At 46.0% G+C, this 20,555-nt stretch overlaps 1 protein-coding gene across 12 annotated transcripts in view; it reads left to right on the top strand.

Annotated features, from left to right (window-relative positions):
- SEC16B (SEC16 homolog B, endoplasmic reticulum export factor) overlaps nt 1-20,555 on the top strand; it is a 47,870-nt gene that overhangs the window by 654 nt on the left and 26,661 nt on the right. The window contains exons 2-12 of one of the 12 annotated variants that reach the window (XM_088801581.1): nt 1,143-2,530; nt 4,690-4,892; nt 5,037-5,234; nt 9,557-9,662; nt 13,600-13,953; nt 15,302-15,414; nt 16,207-16,327; nt 17,086-17,194; nt 18,419-18,563; nt 19,172-19,323; nt 19,690-19,751. In XM_088801581.1, the coding sequence (XP_088657707.1) occupies nt 13,658-13,953; nt 15,302-15,414; nt 16,207-16,327; nt 17,086-17,194; nt 18,419-18,563; nt 19,172-19,323; nt 19,690-19,751 (998 nt within the window). In that variant the 5' untranslated portion in view covers nt 1,143-2,530; nt 4,690-4,892; nt 5,037-5,234; nt 9,557-9,662; nt 13,600-13,657. Of the gene's footprint in view, nt 1-55; nt 2,531-4,689; nt 4,893-5,036; nt 5,235-7,555; nt 7,581-9,556; nt 9,663-11,206; nt 11,823-13,599; nt 13,954-15,301; nt 15,415-16,199; nt 16,328-17,085; nt 17,195-18,418; nt 18,564-19,171; nt 19,324-19,689; nt 19,752-20,555 lie in introns of those variants that run through there. The other 11 variants (XM_088801580.1, XM_088801579.1, XM_088801587.1 and 8 more) reach the window with 11 other exon arrangements.

Genomic DNA, 20,555 nt, shown 5'->3' with positions numbered 1-20,555 from the left:
TTTCACCCTTAACCAATTAACCCAAACCGAGCCCAAACTGAAGAACGCTAAGAGGGAATACAATTCCCATTAGAAACCCTTCTAGCTGATTTATTTGAGAAGCATTTGGTCTCAACCAGAGTAGAAAGGATCACGCTGGCACATGGTTTCCAGCAAAACGAAGAACCTCACAGGGTCTTCTTTGAAAAAACAAACTTCAACTGTGGCTAATGCCACTTTCAAACCCTCACCCCTTGAAGTGCCTGCATCCTCTGGCAGGGGCTGTCCCCTGTAGGATGGAATGCATGGCTAATGTGCAAAAGGACATGTGACTTCAATTGTCATAAAAATTTTAGGCAGGTTCGATTATGGGAAGATGAAAGGAGGCTTAGCAGTTATAGTGTTTGGGGGAGAGGAGAGAGCCTGTTAAATATTTTGAGGGAGGATTCCAGTTGGTTAAAGCTGCCTTAGAGGCAATGTGGAAACTTCTGTTCTCAGGCTAGACAGATGACTAGGGGTGTGATGCCTGCCAACCCAAGGAGCAATGAAATCCTGGCACAGGTCCCTTTAGCAAGAGGTGGCCCTACAGCTGCTGTTCCAAAGGCTTCCACCCTGGAAGTCACATCGGGAGTTCTGGGGTTGTCAGAGTTCATAAACCATGTGTTTATGGGTTGGTGATTTTTCTTTCTTTCTGTTGAGACCTTTTGCTCTGATGTTCAGCTCTGTAAGAAACCTCATAAATGACTAACCTGGAGTGTGGTTAACCTACTAACATACTTTCGATTGTCACCTCTATGCGGGGGATACCTAAGTCAACAAGATGGAAGAGGTCCCTGGTCCTGCAGCGTTTGCTGCACAGCAGGAAAAACAGCTGTGATGAGAGGAGGAATGAATAGTGGGTGGTGGGTCAGGAGACCTGCATTTGGGTCCTGGCCTTGGTCCCAGTGAACCATATGGCCCTCTGGGCTTCAGTTTATGTGCTACACAATGAAAGGGTTGGAAAGGATAACCCCTCCAGTAACTGATCTCTCACCTAGTGTGAGTTTTCCCCTTGCTGAACAGCTTTCCACACAGCACTGAACTTGGAAATGGGTACTTTATGTATGAAATGGACCTCACATGTCACTAACCAGGCTCTATCAAATTGCGCTTTTCTGTAACAGAAACTTGAAATATCCTCCTGGATGGGCCCACTTACAATGTGATATCGGTAGGAGGAAAGGTGCTTCCGAGAAAGACGTCTTAAAGGTAGCAGTTTCACACAGACTCATCTTAACATATCTGAGTTTCTATTTTCAAATGGTTATTGATTGGCATAAGTACCTTTCCAACAGCTGCTGATTTTTGAGGGGCAAAGACACAAAAGTCTGAACAAGAAGGAAAATGAAATTGCTTGAAATAAGTTGGACCCACCGGCTACAGCCTGAAAGAAATTAAACTGAGTCAAAAATAAACCAGGCTGTGGTTTCAAATAGAATAGAAAATACAAACAAACAAACGAAAAACGGAAAATACCCGCCACGGGTGACTGTGTAGTATTTCCTCAGCTTCCTGTCATTCATGACCATCAGCTCGTCATCTTTGGCTTTGGAAGTTGTGAGAGTCTCATTCACATGTTTTAATGAGTTATGGATAAAATCAATTTCTTCAATATAATCGGTATGCATACTTTCCCCCCAGCAGCTTGGCCTTGGCTGGATCCCAGAATTATCCACATACATCCCTGGCTGCCTCCCTCCCTTCTCCGAGCCAGAAGTGCCTTTCCTAACCCCCAAGTAATCCCTTCTCTTGAGCTGTGAACTCTATTCCCATTGGCCTCCTGAGGGAGCACATCCATCACTCACTTCATTTATTTCTCATCTCTTCAGTCTCTCCTTTAACTGGCTTTCCACCATAGGTAGATGTGTTTGAGTGTCTCCCATTTTATACCAGCCAACCAACCAACCAACAAACCAATGAACCAGCCAATGAGTAACGACTCTCGGTCACTCTGTACTGTCCTATCCCTTCTCTGGCCATTCCACCAACCCCGTGGAATCCGGTGGACGCTTTCAAGTTCTTACATAACTTGATCTCTTGCTGTATCTCTCCTCTTTACCTCTTCCTCTGTCTTGACACTCCTTCCTTGGCTTTCTTGATGCTGTTCCAACTGCCTTCTCAGTCTTCATGAACTTCTTTGTCTCTGCCTTTTACCGGGAGCTATTATTTTCTTATTTTGAAGTCTGTGTTCTTCCTTGAATCTCATCCACACCCGTGAGTTGAATGACGATGTGTGTGCTGATAATGCCTAAATCAAAGCACATACAAACCTTCAGGAAAGAAGCAATGTTTAAACAGGGCAACACCACCCATCACAAATGTAAGTCCCGGCAGACTTTTCTGAGGAGCTCCTATTCACTGCTGGAGATACCTCCAGTACCTTGTCCTGCAGGCAACTCAACTTAACCGTGGCCCAACCTGCATTTACCTTCCTTCACAAAACCTACTGCTTCTGGTAGAATGCGGTTCAGTTTTGATCGGGGACATCACCATCCACCATCACCAGCCAGAGGTGCGTAAATCCAATAACCTCGGTGTCCCACATATTCTGCTTCCGTGTTCTCTCTTGAATCTGACACCCAGCCCCTGCTCACCTTTCCCCCTCCACCGGTGCTCTGGTTTCGCCTGTATTGACTTAAAAAAGGCAGATGGTGGCAAATGCCTCACCCTGCCTGTAGTCTGGCATTCCCCAAGCCATTCTCTACATTGTGACTTGTGTGCTTTTCTAAAATGCCAACCCGATGGTGTCACTTATTTGCTTTGAATCTTTTAGAAGCCTCTCATAGTCTTCAGCAAAACTCCCCCCAAAATGGCCACGTGCCTTCCTTTTTCTCACTCCCCCTCATGGGTGTTACCCTCCAGTCTGACTGAATGCGGTGGGTCCCTTGGAGCCTGCCCAGCTGACCCTCCATGCGTGTGCACTCACTGATTCCTTTTCTGGAACCACCCCAGTGCCCCAGTTCATGGGGCTTAAGTCCTAATTATCCAACAAGGTTCAACGAGTGTTTTCTCCCCCAGAAAGCCTTCCTGAGTTGGCTGCCCTTCCCTGATCATATAATAATCTATGTAACATCATATTTTATTTCAGTGATTTGTTTATTTTATTTACCTTTCAAGTTGATGGTGAAAACCTAAGAAATAGAAAAATGTCTTTTATTTCTGTATACCTAATGCCTACAACAGTGTGAGCACATAACCGTTATTCAGAAAACTATTATTGAGTGGCCGAATGGTGGACAGATCGCTGCCTGCAGCTCCAGGTTGATATTCTGTGTCAGTCAGCCCAGTGGGAAGCACACTTCTTTCCCAGCAGTTCAAGCGTAAGCTCTGGAAGCATGCCTCTTGGCACGTCCCTAAACATATGCCAACTGCCGAATTGATCACTGTGGTCAGGGAGCTGCAAGACTCTTCCTGTCCAAGTATGACTTTTGAGTCCATTATGAGAGCGAGCGATGGGCTCAGTCCCAGGCATGCTGTATAAACTGAGAGGGGGCAGGGAAACGGGTGATTTATTAGCAGAAGCCAGAGGATAGGATGGTGGGCAGGCAAAAATAGCACATGTTTGCCATATTGTGTGCAAACGACCTCGGTAGTGAGGAGCTCTGGGGCTACGCTCTGCTCCATGGGACGGGCTGAGGCAGCTGGGACAGGCTCTTCAGTGTCAGTTCTCAGCACCTCTGTCGTAGACCATTTGAGCTGTTATGACATAACACCACAGACTGGGTGGCTTATAAACAACAGACATTTATGTCTCACAGTTCTGGAGACTGGAAGTCCCCGATCAAGGTGCTGGCAGATTCTGTGTCTGGTGAGGGCTTGCTCCTGGGTTTATGGACAGCCATCTCCTCACACAGCAGGAGGGGTGAGGGAACTCTCTGGGGCCTCTTTTATAAGGGCACTAATCCCATTAATGAGGACTCTACCCTCATGACCCAATCACCTCCCAAAGGCCCTACCTCCTAATACTGTCACATTGGGGATTAGGTTTCAACGTATGAATTTGAGGGGGACAGAGACATTCAGTCTGTAGCAACTTCTGTTTGCATTCTAGGCTCTGAACATAAAACCCCCTGATGATGTGCTCACGGCACAGGCCTCCTGCACCTCTGAGCCTTTGGGGTATCCACCCTTTCCCTGGAAACACATTCTCTCTTGCTCTCCTCTCCTCCTAAGCAAATGCACTCACATCCTTCAGGTCTCAGTGGAGACATCTTTCTGCTGGGATGCCTTCCCTCACGAATTTGGCACCTTTTTGTGTGTGTGTCATCTGTTTCTTACTGTCTCCTCTGCCAGCACTGAGCATTGGAATCTCCTGTTATCTTGTCTGCATCTCCATTAGGCACATTAGGCAGTAAACTCCAAGAGGATAAGGAACAAGCTCACCTTGGTCACTTACAGTAGCCTATAGTCAACACCCCAAACGAGCTTGGCACATAGTAACCCTCAATATGTATGAATTACTCAGTTTCTCACCATTTCTTGGTTAGTAAATTAGAAAGGGGACTGTTTTGGATCCCTCTGCATAGCCATGGGGCTTAGCAGCTTTATTTGAGAAACTACGGAGAATCAGCTCATACAGGAGAAAATATTTGTATTACAATGAATAAAGAATTAATGTTTGTCTAAAACATTATTTGTTAAATAAAATATTTTTTTTTTTTTTTACTCCAGGAATAAGGCTATCTATTCCCCAGTCAGATTCATGTAGTGACATCATTCATTCAATGAATGACATTTGGACCAGCAGTAGCACATAGTATCTTAGTGTCATAATGTCACGAAGCATAGAAAGTCTTGCATCCTTAGTGAAAAAGGAAATCTTCTTAGGAAGCTTGCATGGAAACTACATCACAGAAGCAATGTCGGGACAGGCAGTAAGTGTTTACTCAGCAGAGTCTCTAATGTTCATTTATGGAATGCTCCCTCAAAATAATGAGCTTTGGCCATCTCTCTTGTGATGGCTGCAGACGTTTATGCTTAGAAGAGAAACTACATCATCATCTTGTTGTGCCCTTCAGTGTCCTCCAGGAACTGACGTTTGAACTTTGTTTTCGGGCATCCTCAGTGGCTCCTATGGAAATGACCTTCACGTGCTAACTTCAGCGTTAGAACAGCACTCCTGGAGATGTTACTATCTTTGCAGTCACGTGTTCCAGACCCAGAGAGCAGGGATGCGAGTGCCACTAAAATCCGTGCATGCTTTCACACTGTGCCAGGTAAGCCAAGGGAGTCCCTGGACTCCTGGGTACCCAACAGAGCCTTCCACAATAGAGGATTTGTATCCATCAGTAGAGAGCTTGGGTGCTATTGGGTCTGTCAATGAAAGAGCTGGGTGCGAGCGAGTCTCCCGGGCTTAGTATTAGCCACTGTCACCTGCAGGGATGGATTCTTTCCAGCTCGTCAGTTATGTGTCTGAATATCTGCTCTTGTTCAGAAAGTGTCTGTCAAACATTTCCACCACGTGGCAGGGAGAGACGTCGGGGTGCAGGTATGTGTAGATATGTGTGTGCATCTGCCCCGTCACAGGTATGACATTTCTTGGACATCTCATGCTTCGTTGTAAAAATTAACACACATTTGAATTTGATTCCATACTATTCAATAGCATAATGTTTGTGTTTGTTTAAAATTAAAAGTGTACTTTACGATTGCTTGTACGATAAAATTAGTGCTTGTCCTATGGCATCCTGCATTGTCCCTGGGGTGGCAAGTACTCCAGGGTGAGAAGCATTGGGCTGCGTTTCCTAATTCTGGTGTTCTTACCTTAACCAGGGGTGTCCAAACTGTGGCCCGCGGGCCAACTGCGGCCCGCAATCCATTGTTAATTGGCCCGCAGCAAATTCCAGAAATATATTTAGTTTACTTAAATAAACCAGGTGAGGCAATACGTACTTCACCTCGAGTGAGTGGCCCGGCTGTTTGTGTATTTTACCGCATATGGCCCTTCGTGGAAAACATTGAAAAAAGTTTGGATACCCCTGTCTTAACCCATTCTTCCCCCCCCCCCCCATGTAGTCGTTTCATATAGATTCCCTATGTTCCCCTGATCTCATGATTCAGCGGGGGCCCTGGGTTAAGTGTCAAAGAGGAGCTGTGGATTTCAAAGCAGTAATGGGTACTCAGTTAGTCCCTTTCTGGTGACCTGTGTAGATTATTTCCTAGGCACTTTATGGCATTTCCAGGGAAAGTATAATAGTTAACATTTATTGAGCATTTACTATATGCCACGTGCTTTGTGGGTTTTTCATCTAATTATACACTTATAATAACTCTGTGATATGAGGCAGGTTCTATGATTATCCCCATCTTACAGATGAAGATAAGGAGGTACAGAATAACTTGCCCAAGTTCACGCAGCCAGCAGATAATGGAGCTGAGATTCACGCCTGGGCAGCCTTGTCCGGAGCCACAAGTGGGACAGCTCCTCTGGGGAATGTATGTCCTATTGGCCTTGGGGGCTTGGCAAGTATTCCAAGCACATTAGAGCCCTTTGTTTCATTTAGTGGGTGTGTGTCACCTCTGTCCGTTGTAGCTTGTTGTGAGGTCAGTAGTGACAGCCGCATCCCTCTGCCGCCTCACTCATCTTGGTTCACGGGGCATCGTTAAAATGGGAAGGTGAACACAGTAGAGGTGGGGCCACCTCTGCCAACCCAGGGCTGATCAGGAAGAAGGGGGTCCTTCTTCTTGAGTGACATGTTGCTTCTCTAGGTCTTGGCAGTAGAGGTGGCTTCCGGGAGGGCAGGTTTGTAGGCAGCCAGGTAGGTGGCACGTAAAGGAGCCAATTGGTCAGAGCTCACACACAGGATTCCTCAGTCCTGTAGGAAACTGCATTGTGCTCAAGCCTTCACTGCAGAGACGGTGCCAAGAGCAACAGTTTCAGGATTGGCACCGGCAGCGTCTGGCGCCTGTGCCAGGCTAATTGTCTCTGGCCCTCGGACCATGTTTTCCTGGCACACGTCCTTCCTGATAACTGGACTGCTGAGTGGCCAGGCCACTCTGCATCTTGTCTGACACCCGGCTTACCTGAAGGAGCGGGTCAAAGTCTTGGCAGCCAATCCCTGACCGAGGCCACGAGCCCTGTCTCTCCAAGGCTGGCTCCAAGTGGTGCCTTTGCCGGAGTCGAGAGGCTGCTCAACATTAAACCTTCACTCCTCGATTTATTCTCCGAGTCAGAGATGTGAGCTGACTGCTGACTACAAAGAGCCTCAATGTATCAGATGTTGGAAATGCAGGTGTGGACATTACCTGGTCATTCCCACTTTGGCTAAGGGTTTTTATTTAAAAATTGTGATTTAGTGTTTTCCTTCCACTGTCCTATTGGGGTGTGTCTTTTAGGTATATGAAGGGACCTCGGTTTAACAAGGTACGCAGATAATTTGTCTGTTTTTGTCTCATGTATGTCCCACAGGACATCACTTCGGTCAATCTCCAGTCAGTCTTAACTCGCTGCCTCACCTTCTCTTATACTTTCTCTAGAAACTCCCTATCAAACATAACTCTGTACTCAGGATGTGACAACTGCTGGCTGCAATCACACAGGCTGTTGGTGCTATAAATTTAAGGTGTGCATTCATTCGTATATGAAATCTTTATTGAGCCCTTGTCATATGTCAGATGCTGTGCCAGGCACTGTGGGTATAGCATGGAACCAAGCACAGATGGTCAGTTGCCCCAAGGAGCTTCAAGTCCATCTAGGTGTCCAATAACGGCTGCTTTTCCAGCCCACATGCTACTCTGAGCACATGTTCCTAGTTAAATGCCACTCCCATTTTCCGCCCTGGCCAATTCAGACTTTCATAACGTTTCTCAAATCTCTCACCACATGCTCACCCTGCCCTCTAGCTGGCAGAACTTGGCAGTCTAGTCCACAGAGAATTCTCGGTATCCAGTCTCTGTATGTACGAACTTATCTCCGTCTCTGCCCATCGTCACTTCCTTTATCCCTTTCTCAGAGAAAGAGGGGGGCCCTTCCTCTTAGCGAGGCTTCATCTGGATCTCGTGTGACCAGCCTCTTTTGCGATTTATTCCTTCGGTCATTGTGTTCTTTTCTGTATCTCCAGATGATCAGCGTAGAACTCTCTTTCGTCTTGATCACCGTAAACCAATTCTTCAAACCTGAGTGCCTCATAGGAGCCCCAGCTATTGCCCCCTTTCCTTCATACTCAAGCTTCTGGAAAGAGTAATTTTACTTGCCGTCCCCCTTACCTTCCTTTTACTTCTCTGTGATTTCTGTGTCTAATTTCTCACTCCCTCGAGCGTGGTTTCACTGAAGTTGTTCGTGTCCGTCAAACCTCTTACGTAGTTGTTAAATCCAGTGATGCGGAAAACCCCCTTTCACTTGTTGCCTGTCTCAATGGTTCTGCTAAGTTTGGCACGGTTGACCACTCTCCCGTTTTTGAAGCCATTACCTTCTCTGGATCCTGGGGCACCATCCTCTCCTGGTTCTCTGTCTACTTTCTGACCCCTCTTATTATCTTCATAGCCTGCTCTTTCTGTATCCAGCTCTTACACGTTGCTGTTCCTCAGAGCTCCTTCCAGGACTCGTCTTCTAATTCTAAGCTCTCCTTAGGCAGTGCCGCCCATGCTTATGGCTTCTGTCACGGCATCTCCGCCCTCAGGCCTGTCTCTGGAGCTCCGGACTCTCATAGCCAACTGCTTATTGACCACACTTAACCTCTGTCCACAGGCCCCTCACAATTAGCGTGTCCCAAACTGAAGTCATCATCTTCCCCACCAAACCAGCTTCTCTTTTAAGATTATTATTAAAAAAAAAAAAAAAAAAAAAAAAAAGGCAGCGGGGTCCCCTCTCTACAGCCTAAAAACTTTGGATTGTTCTTCATTTCTCCCTCTTCATTTCCTGTATTTAACAGGGTATCAGTTCATGTTGATCCTGTTTTATAAACATACATACATATACATGTATATATATATATTAATGTAATGTATATTTTATCTCTCCCCTCTCCTCCAATCCCTCTGCAGCTGCTCTAGTTCAGACATTCATCTGTCTTGCTTGTTTTATGGAATGACCTCAGATAGCGCGTCTCCCGTTTCTAATCCTGCACCTTCCCTTTTGCTTCCTTCCATTAGAATAATCAGTGATCAATCCATTAGAATACGACTGCATTGCATTATGATCGGATAGTCGAACATCTACTGTTCCACTGGACTGAAAGCGCTTTTAGGCAGGGATTATATGTTATTTATCTTTGTGTATTCCTTATTCATCTGACGATTCTGGGCATATAGTAGATGTTCAATAAACATTTGTTGAGTGAATGAATGATTTCCAGAATCTTCTCTCCAATCTCGGATGCTTTGGGGAGTCACTGCTCCATTTTGGCAACTTGGGTGCGTAATTATTTCCTGACATGACAGTTGATTTTGTCTTTTCAAATAACATACGTTTATTGTAGAAGTGTTAGAAAATATGGACAAGCAAGGAAAAAAATAATAATTCATAGTCCCATGACTTAGACAAATAAGTACTGTGAATCTGTTGCTATCGGGCCTCTCAGTTTGTTTTCTAAATTTTTAGTTTCCATGAAGGAATGGCGTCAAGCCTGGGGGATGCTTCAGCTGCTGAGCTGTTCCTTGCAGTCATGAAGTCATAGTGCTCATGGATCCACCTGACCCGGATCTAGGTGGGTGTTTACATCCGTCAGCACTAACCTGGTGGGTAGAGATGAGCAGCGTCATTGGCAGGGATGAGCCTTTTGTAGACAGATGTCAAACAGGTTTGAGGCAAGGTCCTCATCAGTGGTCTGGCATTTGGAAAGGAGAACAGGGACTAGGAAAGGAAATTCACATCAATTACCAAGTGACCAGGGCTCCAGTCATGGTGGGTAGTTGAAATGCAGAGCAGGAATCAGGCAGGAGGAGGGGATAATGTGAAGACTGTCGCTGTTGCAGCACGAGGGAGCCCGTGGGAGCATGCAAGGGCACTGCACCCAGGATATGGGTGGCACGGCTGATTTTAGCCCACCTCCTGGTGGGGCTGAGCTGCTAATATATCATCAGGCTGGGTAAATGTGTTCAGAAACAAGACAGAACTGCGCTGCCAGGTTGAAAGACTTAGTAACTAGATCTGTGGGGCTGGGGAAGGCAGGGACTGATAAATCCCAAACCTTTTGGAGTGATGAGATCCCACCGCGATCTGTTTCATTCCATGACCCATATAAGTGTTGCATGCCATATGTCTATATAAAATAATTAAAGCTAATTAAAATTAATTTTGGTTGGTGAGTGTTCGAGGAGTTTCATAGCTCTTTAGATAATTAGAGATGCTTTGGGATGTCACAAAAGGAGCATTTGGAATGACTGAGCTAGATGTGTAAAGCAGAGATGTGCAATGAAGTCTAGTCACAGAATGACAATCTGTAGTTGAGAGAACACTGAATTAGGGACTAGGAGGTTTGGGTTGTAATCAGTATGCTGGTAAACTGGCTCTCTGAAAACAGCAATAACTATCTTTCTTTGCAGCATTTGCCAGTTTCTGTGTAAATATTCCTGTCGTGGTGGATTTCATATTACCAATGGTTTTACTACTGGCTCACACAATTCCTGAATATTTAATAGGTGTCAGCTGAGGGCTGAGGGCTGAGACAAAATCTTACAGTTTGGGTACATTCTCCTATCTAACCATGACACTCGCCCATGATGGTCTTCCCTGGACTAGTAGCAACATGAAACGTTAACTTACTCCAAGCTTTTTGAAGGCAAAGACTCTGTCCTTCATGTTTACATGTGTCAAATCCTGGCACATAACGGAGACGCAGTAAGTGTTTGTTGGAAGAAAGAATAAACTATCTGGCCCTTTTTAGAGCTTGCATTTTATTTATTGATTGATTTTTGTCCCAGCTTTATTGAGATATAATTGACATACAATGGTGTGTAAGTTTAAGGTGTGTAACGTGATGAGATGCTGAATTTTAAAGTATTAATTCCAAAGTGGACATGAGCTGCTCTGTGTTTACCTTAAGAACGTTGTAGGAATGTATTCTGAAATGCAAGAAATCATTTTCTTCTTATAATAGAATCTTTTCAGTGCCTTTAGTTCAGTATTGGGTGTTTAAATTTGCCTTCCTTTAGATAACATGCTTGACACACAACCAGAACCCAGTGGAGAGAGACTTTAATGAGAAAAACCCAAACCATACAGGCCAGGTCCTTAGAACCCACCAAGTATCCCTGCTTCAACCAATAGAAATAGCTCATCTCTTTGGAAAGGAAAACACTTATTTACACAGCATACTTATTTATGTGCCCTGTCATCAACATTTCACCCTCACAGTAACCCTCATGAGCTAAGTATTGTAATTCCTCTTGTGGAGAAGAAGAAACTGCAACACCAAGGGGTTAAGTAAGAGCCAGCCAGTGAGTCCATGCCCCAAAGGTGGTGCTCTTCTCAGCAGGCCAGGCTGCCTCAGGCCTTTCTGGATTTCCTCTCCCTGCTGTCACTGCGCCTTGTTTGCTATGGGGGTTTGGATGCTTTCACATGGGAGCGAACCTGGCTCAGCCGGCAGCCAGGCAAACAGAAGCAGCAGCGTCTGACAGGGTTCTGAGCAAATACGCCTAGTCAGGGCTGCCCCACACGCGGTGGCTGGGCTGCACTTTGCCCCAGTGAATCAGCTCCATGGAGGCCGGGCAGTGGCAAAGGTAACTGACTGGCTGTCGATTTGCGGGCCAGGTGAGTCTTGGTAGATGTGGCACCTGGACTTTGACAGTCTCCATGAGGAGAGGAGACACTCTTGGGCCAGGTTCCCGGAGCTGCGCTGAAGGAAGGAGGAAAGGCATCAGAGCAGGTGTGTGGGAACGCGAGCTCCCTTGTTTTCTGCCTTCTGCCTGAGCTTGCTGTGCTGTCAGCTTAGGAAAGGCAATTGCCCTAACCGGGGCCGGGGAAGGTCCTTTAAGGGAATGTGCAAGTGTGACTTGTCCCTGTAGATGCGACGCCTTCCTTTTGAGAATCTTGGGTGCTTTCTGTTTGATGTCCTTCATTATAACCTGGTCTAACTTACTGGAGTCGATAGCTCTCAGCAACAAAAGGAGGTGATTTTGGTGAAGAGATTGGGTATTACGCCTTTGCCGTCAGGGAGGGCTGTCCAGTGAAAATACCTGGGGATAAGGTGAGAGAGGCTTTCTTCTTGGGGAGCTTTCTTGTGTCCAAATGCTGTCGAGTTCTGTGGGCCTTCAGGAAAGACCCACACAACCTTTTCACTGTGTCCGGGGCGTGTGGCCTTTGGTGGGATTTGCTGGAAAAGGTTTTCATTGCACCTGGCTTTTTCAAGGAAGAGAGCTGCCTCGGGAAGGAAGGTGCAAGTTTTCCTGAGCTGTGATTGATCTTGAGATGGAAAACACTTCTGCACCTTGAACTTCTGATAGCTTCTGCTTACAGCTCTTGGCTCACAGCTGTGGACCCTGGCTCCATGGCATTCGAACCGAGTGACATCTTGATTTCAACACATACCCTTTGACCTTTTTTTTCCAATGTGCATTTTTATATTCGGCTGGGAACAAGTTAAGTGGATTTCATCAGAATCTTTCAACTTAACACAGTTCCCCAAGGGAGAAAACACACAGCGTCTGATGGACACAGCGGCTAACATATTCTCTGAGCAGGAGGAAGGTCTGGTGTGTGGTCTCCCTTTGGAGGTGGCTGGATGCAGCTGCTCCTCTGTGATAGGAGCAGAGGAGCTAGGAAGACCATCTGTCCTCTGGAGCTAGTTCCCATTTTGAAGAATAAGTGGGGCAAATCAGTTTGATGCTGGGGCGACTTCTAGCTTTTAACCTCTCAGCCAGGAATACAGACCGAGACATGGCTCTCTCCTAGGTCACGGAAACAATCCCAAACGTTTGTCTCATTGGCTTCCCTGGAGGAGGGACAGGCATAGCCATGTTATAGGGCCGAATTATAGAAGTGAATTTAAGGATTTAGAAAAGATGTCTCTTGAGGTCAATTTAAGCTTATTTTTGTTTAGGAAATGTCTTCAGCTACTCACACTGCCCTAATCTTTGATAACATTAACTGCTATTTATTGAACACTTACCATAGACCAGGCAGTGAGTTGAGCATCTCATAGGTTGTTTCTGAGTCAGACAGTAACTTTGCCAGCTAGTCGTTATAACCCCCATTTTATGGACAAGGAAAGTCAGGCTTGAACAAATTAAGTAGCTCATAACTGGCACAGTTAGGATTTGAACTCCGGTCTAGCCCTAAGGCCTGCTCTATGTCTATGAGAGCATAGTAAATGTTGAATAAATATTTGCTGGTGGAATAAATGAACATTTACTGAATTGGAATACTTTGATAATGTTTTGGAGCGTCATCTATTCCTGTTGTCTGTCTCCCATCCTTCCCACATCTATTATTGCTCCAAATATACTTTATAATCTTAAAAGCAATATCAATATAGTTGTCTAGGCTGCTCTTTATTTCATGTATCTGCTTGACATTTTTCTCCAGATATCCCTATATCAGTGTTTTAGAAGATTTGGAGGACCATTAAGTGCTTTTCCCACAAAACCTAATCAACCATTGTGTTTTGCTATAAGCTTCAAATAATGATAATGTTTTGTCTGCAGGAAGATAAACTAGCTACCCAACTGACTCAAAACAGGAGAGAAATTCAGAGGGTCAGGGATGGAACCTTGGGTTCCCCTGCGGCGACCACAGCCACGTGGGAGGCCCACGGCACCATCCCACGACCCAGGCCGAGGCCTTCAGAGAGCCGCGTATCATCGGCCTGGGCGTCACTCTTGGCACAACGACGAGAGGTTCCGTCAATGGCAAGACGTCCGTGGGAGCCCCCCGCCACAGCAGAACCCCAGGGAAGACCAGCAGCAGCCTCCTTATGGGTCCAGGGCTGGGGAATGGCAGCAGCCTGTGTCTGGGTTTGACTATTACGAAGGTGGTCACCCCAGTCACTGGTATTCAAGGTATGTGTTTAGAGTTTGGATTTGACCCAAGTCTCCTAAGTGCTTCTGAACAGATTGTCCTTTTCCTTCTTCCTGTTCCTTTCAGTTCTCCTCTTTTTCTTCTTTATTCCGTCTCCACCCTACTACGTTGACTTGGCTAACTTTTTCCTCTCCAAAACTGGAGTTTGGTGACTGAAAATACTATTTCCCCCTTCAGTATCCCCTAGTGGAGCTTCTTAAAAAGCCATCACAATGTGATTGGGTGTTGGGGTGGGGGTGAGGGTAGAAAGATTGAAAGAATGGTGACATTCAGTAGAGCAGATAGAACTCTCATATCCTGGGATTGCAAAAGGCAATAAATATATGCAGATGATGAAACAGCCTTTCCTAGGGATCCTCATAAATTCTTCCTCATCGTTTTGGGACCACTCTGACCCAGGGTTAGCATGACAACCACCAGCACCAAAAAGAACCCTAGTACCTGGAATAGGACCTACAATGTGACAGGCATGCGGAAAAAATTATATATTGAATGAATGAATGGGAATTTTTTTTTTTTTAAAAAATCAACCTCAGAGAAAGCAGATTCCAAGTTCAGAAGGAAGAGGTCTCACTGAAGTAATTCTAGGTTGGAGAATCTAGAATTCCTGCTGCTGAGTTCTAATGGATAGCACTGGACTTAATATTTTATGGAATGTTGGGAACCATTTATGTTTTATTTTAGCTTTTCCAGGTGGGGTGATATTTACCTGCCTATAGATTTAGAGTTGAAATCATGACAAACATTGTAAAGGATTTTGCCCATATGATATACTAAAGCATTATCAATTGATAAAAATACCAACAACATCATGTCCCTTTCCGCCATCTTTCTGTATTGAATTCTTGAAGGGAGGTATGTTAAGGATACAGGCAATGGAAGCAATCAGATTTACAGTAGTCCAACTTGACTTTTTCATCTCATTTCCATCTGTAATATGCATGAGAATTACAGTGGCCTGTGGGGTACTTATACAGGCATCTCAGGAGGGGATTTTCTAAGATAATATCAGGGCAGGGTTTTCTAGGATAATATCTTGTGTCGTTGGAAGTGCATATGAGTATTTCAGGAGTAAGAGAGATCATGGGGAAGAAGAAGGAGACCTGGTTTTGCTCTAAAAATCCCAGCCTTGTTCTGAAACAACAGTTCTACTCCTGCTCTGAGTCTGGACTTTCTGTTGATAGATTGATTAGCTATGTCTTTTAAGCAGATTCTAGACTGGGGTCACAATTCTCTCCTCTGAAGGTGTTCAGTTTGTGCAGTCTTCCATTGGTTTCTCTCCTTACCACACTCATCCTTGAATGACTGGCCTGCTTTGTGGTATTTTAGGCCAGGCATTGAGGATCCATATCGGAGCTCTCATTCCCCAGCCCTAAGGGAAGACTACGCTTATGGCAGTTATTACTACCATGGATACCCGCAGCAGCTACCGGAAGAAAGAGGTATGGAAAAATCTCCCAGAAGCCTTTGGGATGGTGCTGCTCATCTGATAGACGGGGCAGAGGCCACGGGAGCCATGTTCAGAACCTCACCTAGAGCATCCTGTTGGGCTGAGGCAGAGACCCCGCCCCCACCTGCTTCTTTCTTGACCAGATGAGGCCACAGCAAAGACTCTACTGCTTGATGTTTCGAGGGGAAGAGATAGAAAGGAGTCATTTCTCTCTGTGTGTGTGTAGATGACAACACTGAAACTATTATTATGTTGCTTCTATTATGGATAGTTTGTGCTTCATCCACATTTTTTTCTTCCACTCCTTAGTATGGCCAAGATTATAGTCTCTGGAGACGTAACAGTGAAGTCACCAAGTGTGTGACTGGGCTGAGTCTGACCATCATTTACCCGTTTACTGTTATGCACCGTTGCGAATGTAGACTCTATACACTCGTACGGCTTGCTGTCTGTGCTAATGGCAGCTGCTGATCGGTTAGCAGAGAGAAATCTATTTCAACATCGAACACACACACACACACACACACACACACACACACACACACACACATACACCATCCCCAACATTGTACAATTGCATAGAGCTAAGTGGTTCAGGGGAGGACTGAGGGGCATCTTATGGGCTTTCAACGTTAGCTCGCTCTCATCAATTATATTCAGTTTGGCAAATAGGTTTTTAAACCGACTGTGCTCTAGTAACTCAGCTTCATAGCTTGTTGGCATCTTTCTGAACGTTCAGCAACAGGAAGTGACCTGCTTTATTTTGTTTCCTCTGAGGGTGCAGTGCCAAGGCAAGCGAGTCCTTCTGTCTGGCATGAAGATTATCGAGATCAAAAGTACCTCAATGAACATCATCGTGAAAACCAGAATAGTCCGTTTGGAACGAATAGTGAGACCCAGTTCCCGTAAGTGTTAGGGGAGGGGCTAGTTCAGCAAGATTCTGCCACACTCAGGCTATGTTAGGAAAATCTCATGGCATCTGGTGTTGGGCTCCCATCTCCGGAACCATCTGCTTCTGCTCTGGGGAAGTGGGAGTTTTGTTCCCAGGGCCGTGGGAGTAGCCCAGGATGGCCCCGGCCAGCTGTTAACAGGGATTCTGGGAGGAGAGAGTCTTAGCTCAGAGATGTGGTTCCCAGACCCGGGCTAGTCTGAGTTCTGTTATGTGAGGTCCATCCTAAAGGAGGGACCTCATTCTGTGTTGGCCTCAAAACAGATGTTGCCTCACATAAGTTCTCATTATTGGGTCCTGTCTGGGGCTGGGGTGCTTGTCCTCGGCCCACTCCTCTGCCCCAAGAATGGAACATCCTTTGGGATGGTGAGCGGGGAATAGTTTTTTGGCCTGGTGCTTTAGGCCTGGCCCTTTTCCCCTGGAAGTCACCAACCCAACTGCTCTGATTCACGCCATTCCAGGATATCAGACCGATCCTTCTCCGCTGGGTTTGAGGACACTTCTAGTAACGGCACTGTGGGACCCCGAAGTTCCTGTTTCTCTGGCAGTAATAGGTTGAAGTGGCTAGTGGGAGGACAATGCTTCTCCCTGTGGCACACAGGCCGACCTGACACCTGTCAGCACTTTGCAACAGAACAGCCTCCAGCAGAGAGCAGCTTAGCCTTGCTGGCTTGCCTAGGACCCCTCTCACCTGATCCTGTCATTTTGCTGCAGATCTCAGACTGCGAACCTTTACAAAGACAGTCCTACTTCTAACTCTGGACAGGAGAGGCCTGGGGACCTGCTTCCAGAGAGTCTGCTAACTGAGGCCCAGAAGAATAAGGTAACCTGAAGTGACATGGGGGCTGGTGGCTGTGACAGTGTCTCACAAATGACATTGTCAGTAGTGGCAGGGCAGGGCAGGGCCCTTGGGGGTGGGGGTCTCTATGGCCAGCAGTCTGGGGTGTCCAACTCCTCCCCTCTTGGCAGAACCTCCATTCACACCTCCTTTCCCGGCCTCCCGGTTTTAGTCTTATGGATCTGGGGCCCTGAACTGGTCCTTTTGCATTTTTGTCAAATTGGCTTGGATCAGGAAATGTTGCCCAAGTCACCTGGAGATTCTGGGAAAGAGGAGAAGAGGCTGCCACCAGGAGCCCCGTGAACCAGCAATTTGGTTTACCCCGGAAGTAGGAAGTTGCTGGAATCTTTTAATTCAGGTCTGAAAAGCAGAGCTTGAAATGTTTCTTTTCCTTCTCTGTCTTCTAAAATCTTACTGTGTATGCCAGCTGCGCCAGAAAATGGAGCTCTTAAATTTTCTTAATTTCAGAATATTTAATACATTTTTTTATTTACAATTAAACATAGCTGTATGGAAAAGTTGCCAAGACACTACAGAGACGAGCTCTTAACTTTTGATGGTCTTGTACAAATTTTGTTTCCCTAATAAGATTTGTATGATTTTTGAGAACAGTTTCTTCAAAATAACGAATCCTTAACAGGGCAGGGCACACATTATTATGACTAATAGAATAGTAACAACAGCACCTCACCAGCACCCACACATGTACAGCAGTTTACAGCGTACAAAGAGCTTTTGCATCCATTGTTTTATTTGTATCCTCCCACGATGTAAGTTCCATGAATTTCTTATGCACCTGTATCCCCAGGGAAAGCCCAGTGCCTGGAGGATAGCAGGTGCTCATTAAATAGTTGGTGAGTGAATGTATGAATAAGTGCTTGCACTATACAGGGCAGATACAGTTATCTGGATTACAGAGGAGGGTATGGAGCTCAGAGAGCCTAAGTCACTGGTCCAAGGTCACAGCAGCTCAGTACTGACAAAGCTGGGATTTGAATCCAGGCCTCCTGGCCCAGGGCCTGCACTCTTTCCACGGGGCCATATGCATCCTTTAGTAAGCACCCATCAATTGAATTATCCCTTTTTTTCCTTTCAGCACATCTACGTTAACTGTATTTATTTGCAAGTTTGAATTTTGTTGCTTTCAAGGAACTCTTGTGAAACTGCTTCTGATTCTTCCCATGTGTTTTCGTTGTTTTTAATTTCCAGCCATCACTGACCAACAAGTCCAACCTTCTCCGGCAGCACGAGTCTGGTCTCAGCTCCAGCAGCTATGAGCTCAGTCAGTACATGGCAGATGCCTCTGAGACATATGACCCCATGGCTTCAGCAGCTTGGGGTCCAGTTCAGGCCGGTGAGTACTTACATGATCAAAGGAGTTGGTTGAGTCTGATGAGAAGAGGGCTGGGTGGCAAGTCCCTTGGAAAGTCATCCTTACCCGGGTTTCTAAGGGTGGATCATTCTCCACCTCATTTGTTTCTGTAGATCTCTTGGACAGAGGCCAACTGTGGTTCCGTTTCCCACCTTTTTTCTTGTACTGGAGATGGTATTGTAGCTGATTCTTGAAAGGGAACCCTGCCCTAGCCCTCATCAGGCTGGGAGGGGAGGCACTCCGAGGTCCTTTTAAGTTAGAGGTGAAGGAAGTGAGGACTGCTGTCAATTTGGTAAAGAAAAGGCATAATTAATTGCTTTGTCTGAATGTTGGACACTTGTCACCATCACCGAATCAGAGCCTGGTGCTTTACCATTTGGACCAACCATTAAAGCCTTGCATTCTATTCTGACGTATTCCCAATGGCTTAAATCTGACTTGGAGCATGGGCTGCTTCTAATTATGTAGCCCACCCAGAATCTTACCTAGGTCCCTGGTGGAATTAGGATAGAAATGTGTCTGTGGAGTATTTCTAAGTAAAGAAAACCAGTGGTACTAACTAACTGTGTCCCCCTGTGTCTGTTGGTCAGAGGATGTGTCGGCCGCTGGTCCCAAGGCACCCATGAAATTCTACGTCCCTCACATGCCTGTGAGTTTTGGGCCAGGAGGTCAGCTGGTGTGCGTGGGTCCCAGCTTTCCCAGTGATGGGCAAACGGCCCTTGTCGAACTGCACAGTATGGAGGTAAACGAGATCCTGCGTCCCCAAAATTCCAGCACACTGCTCCCTGCTTTCCTCTGCCTGGGCCCGGGCATCTCCAGAAATGGGAGGCTTTGGTCGGGGGCATGCACTCCCATGGATTGAGGGTGGTGTGTGTGCGTGCAGGAATGGGTGGGGCTTGTCTTTGAAAGAAGTGATGCCAGCCTTATGTTTTTCCTGAGATGCTCTTGGCTCACTTTGAGCAACTGGAGCACTGACTTTTGTCCTGCTTTCTCTATGAGGCACTGAGCCACACCTCGGGACCATGGCCTCGGGTTCTGATACTGGATGTGACGGGAAGGGATATTGAGTGGACACAGTCTTGAAGGGCAAATCTGATTTTTGTTCCAGGTTATTCTTACTGATTCTGCGGCACAAGAAGAGATGAGAAGTTTCTCAGGACCCCTGATCAGGTAAATTATCATATGAGCTGCGGAGTCAGGGCTTTTGAAACCTACGTAGTCTTTCTGCCCAGAACAGGGTTTTGGGAGATTTGTTCTTGGCTTTTGAAAGAACATATGTATCCCCATTGGAGTAGAATTCTCTGTGCTACCATACAGAGCCAAATGTGACCTGAGCCTTTTTGACGAGTGATTCAGTAGTCGAAGGGCAGAAAGAAAAATTAACGTGAAGGTTTAAAAATCTGAAAGCAGTGCCATTTTGTAGAGGCTACATGTTAGGTGGTGTTAGCGTACGGTGCACTTAATAGACATTAGTGGAGAAGTGGAGCGCAGCCTGGGAAATCATAGACAAGTGGATCACAGTGGGGGAAAAAATGCTTGCCTTTTTCCAGCGAGATGACACGGTCAGCGTTTGAGTTCCTGGATGGTGTGCAAGTCTGCCCTCTGCAGGATTGAGCTAGAACTGCTTTTAAATGCCTAGTCGCTTCTGATAAATACTCAGGGTGCCCTTGGTTGCTGAGAATCTAGGTGGTGACACAGGACTTGGGTCCCAGGCCCAGGTATCATACTAAATAGAGGTACCATGGCAGACAGGTCAGGGAGCCCTCTCTAGCCTTAATTTTCCCTTTAAGAAATAATGTAACACTCACAGTGCTTACTCCAGGCCGTGGCTGTGAGACTCAAGAGAGATAAGGCACATGGAAGCCCCTTTACATAGCAACACCACCATATAAATGTATTCTTTTCCTTAATTTCCCCTTTTAAGAAAATCCCCATCTAGTATTTTGACAGTTCCTTCCAGTAAAAACGAGTGTG

This window comes from Rhinolophus sinicus, chromosome 11 (genome assembly GCF_057876585.1).
Source record: "Rhinolophus sinicus isolate RSI-liver-muscle chromosome 11, RSI-T2T, whole genome shotgun sequence".
Taxonomy (NCBI): Eukaryota; Metazoa; Chordata; class Mammalia; order Chiroptera; family Rhinolophidae; genus Rhinolophus; species Rhinolophus sinicus.
The sequence above is the reverse complement of the archived record's forward strand: the minus strand, read 5'-3'. Positions and strand labels throughout refer to the sequence as shown.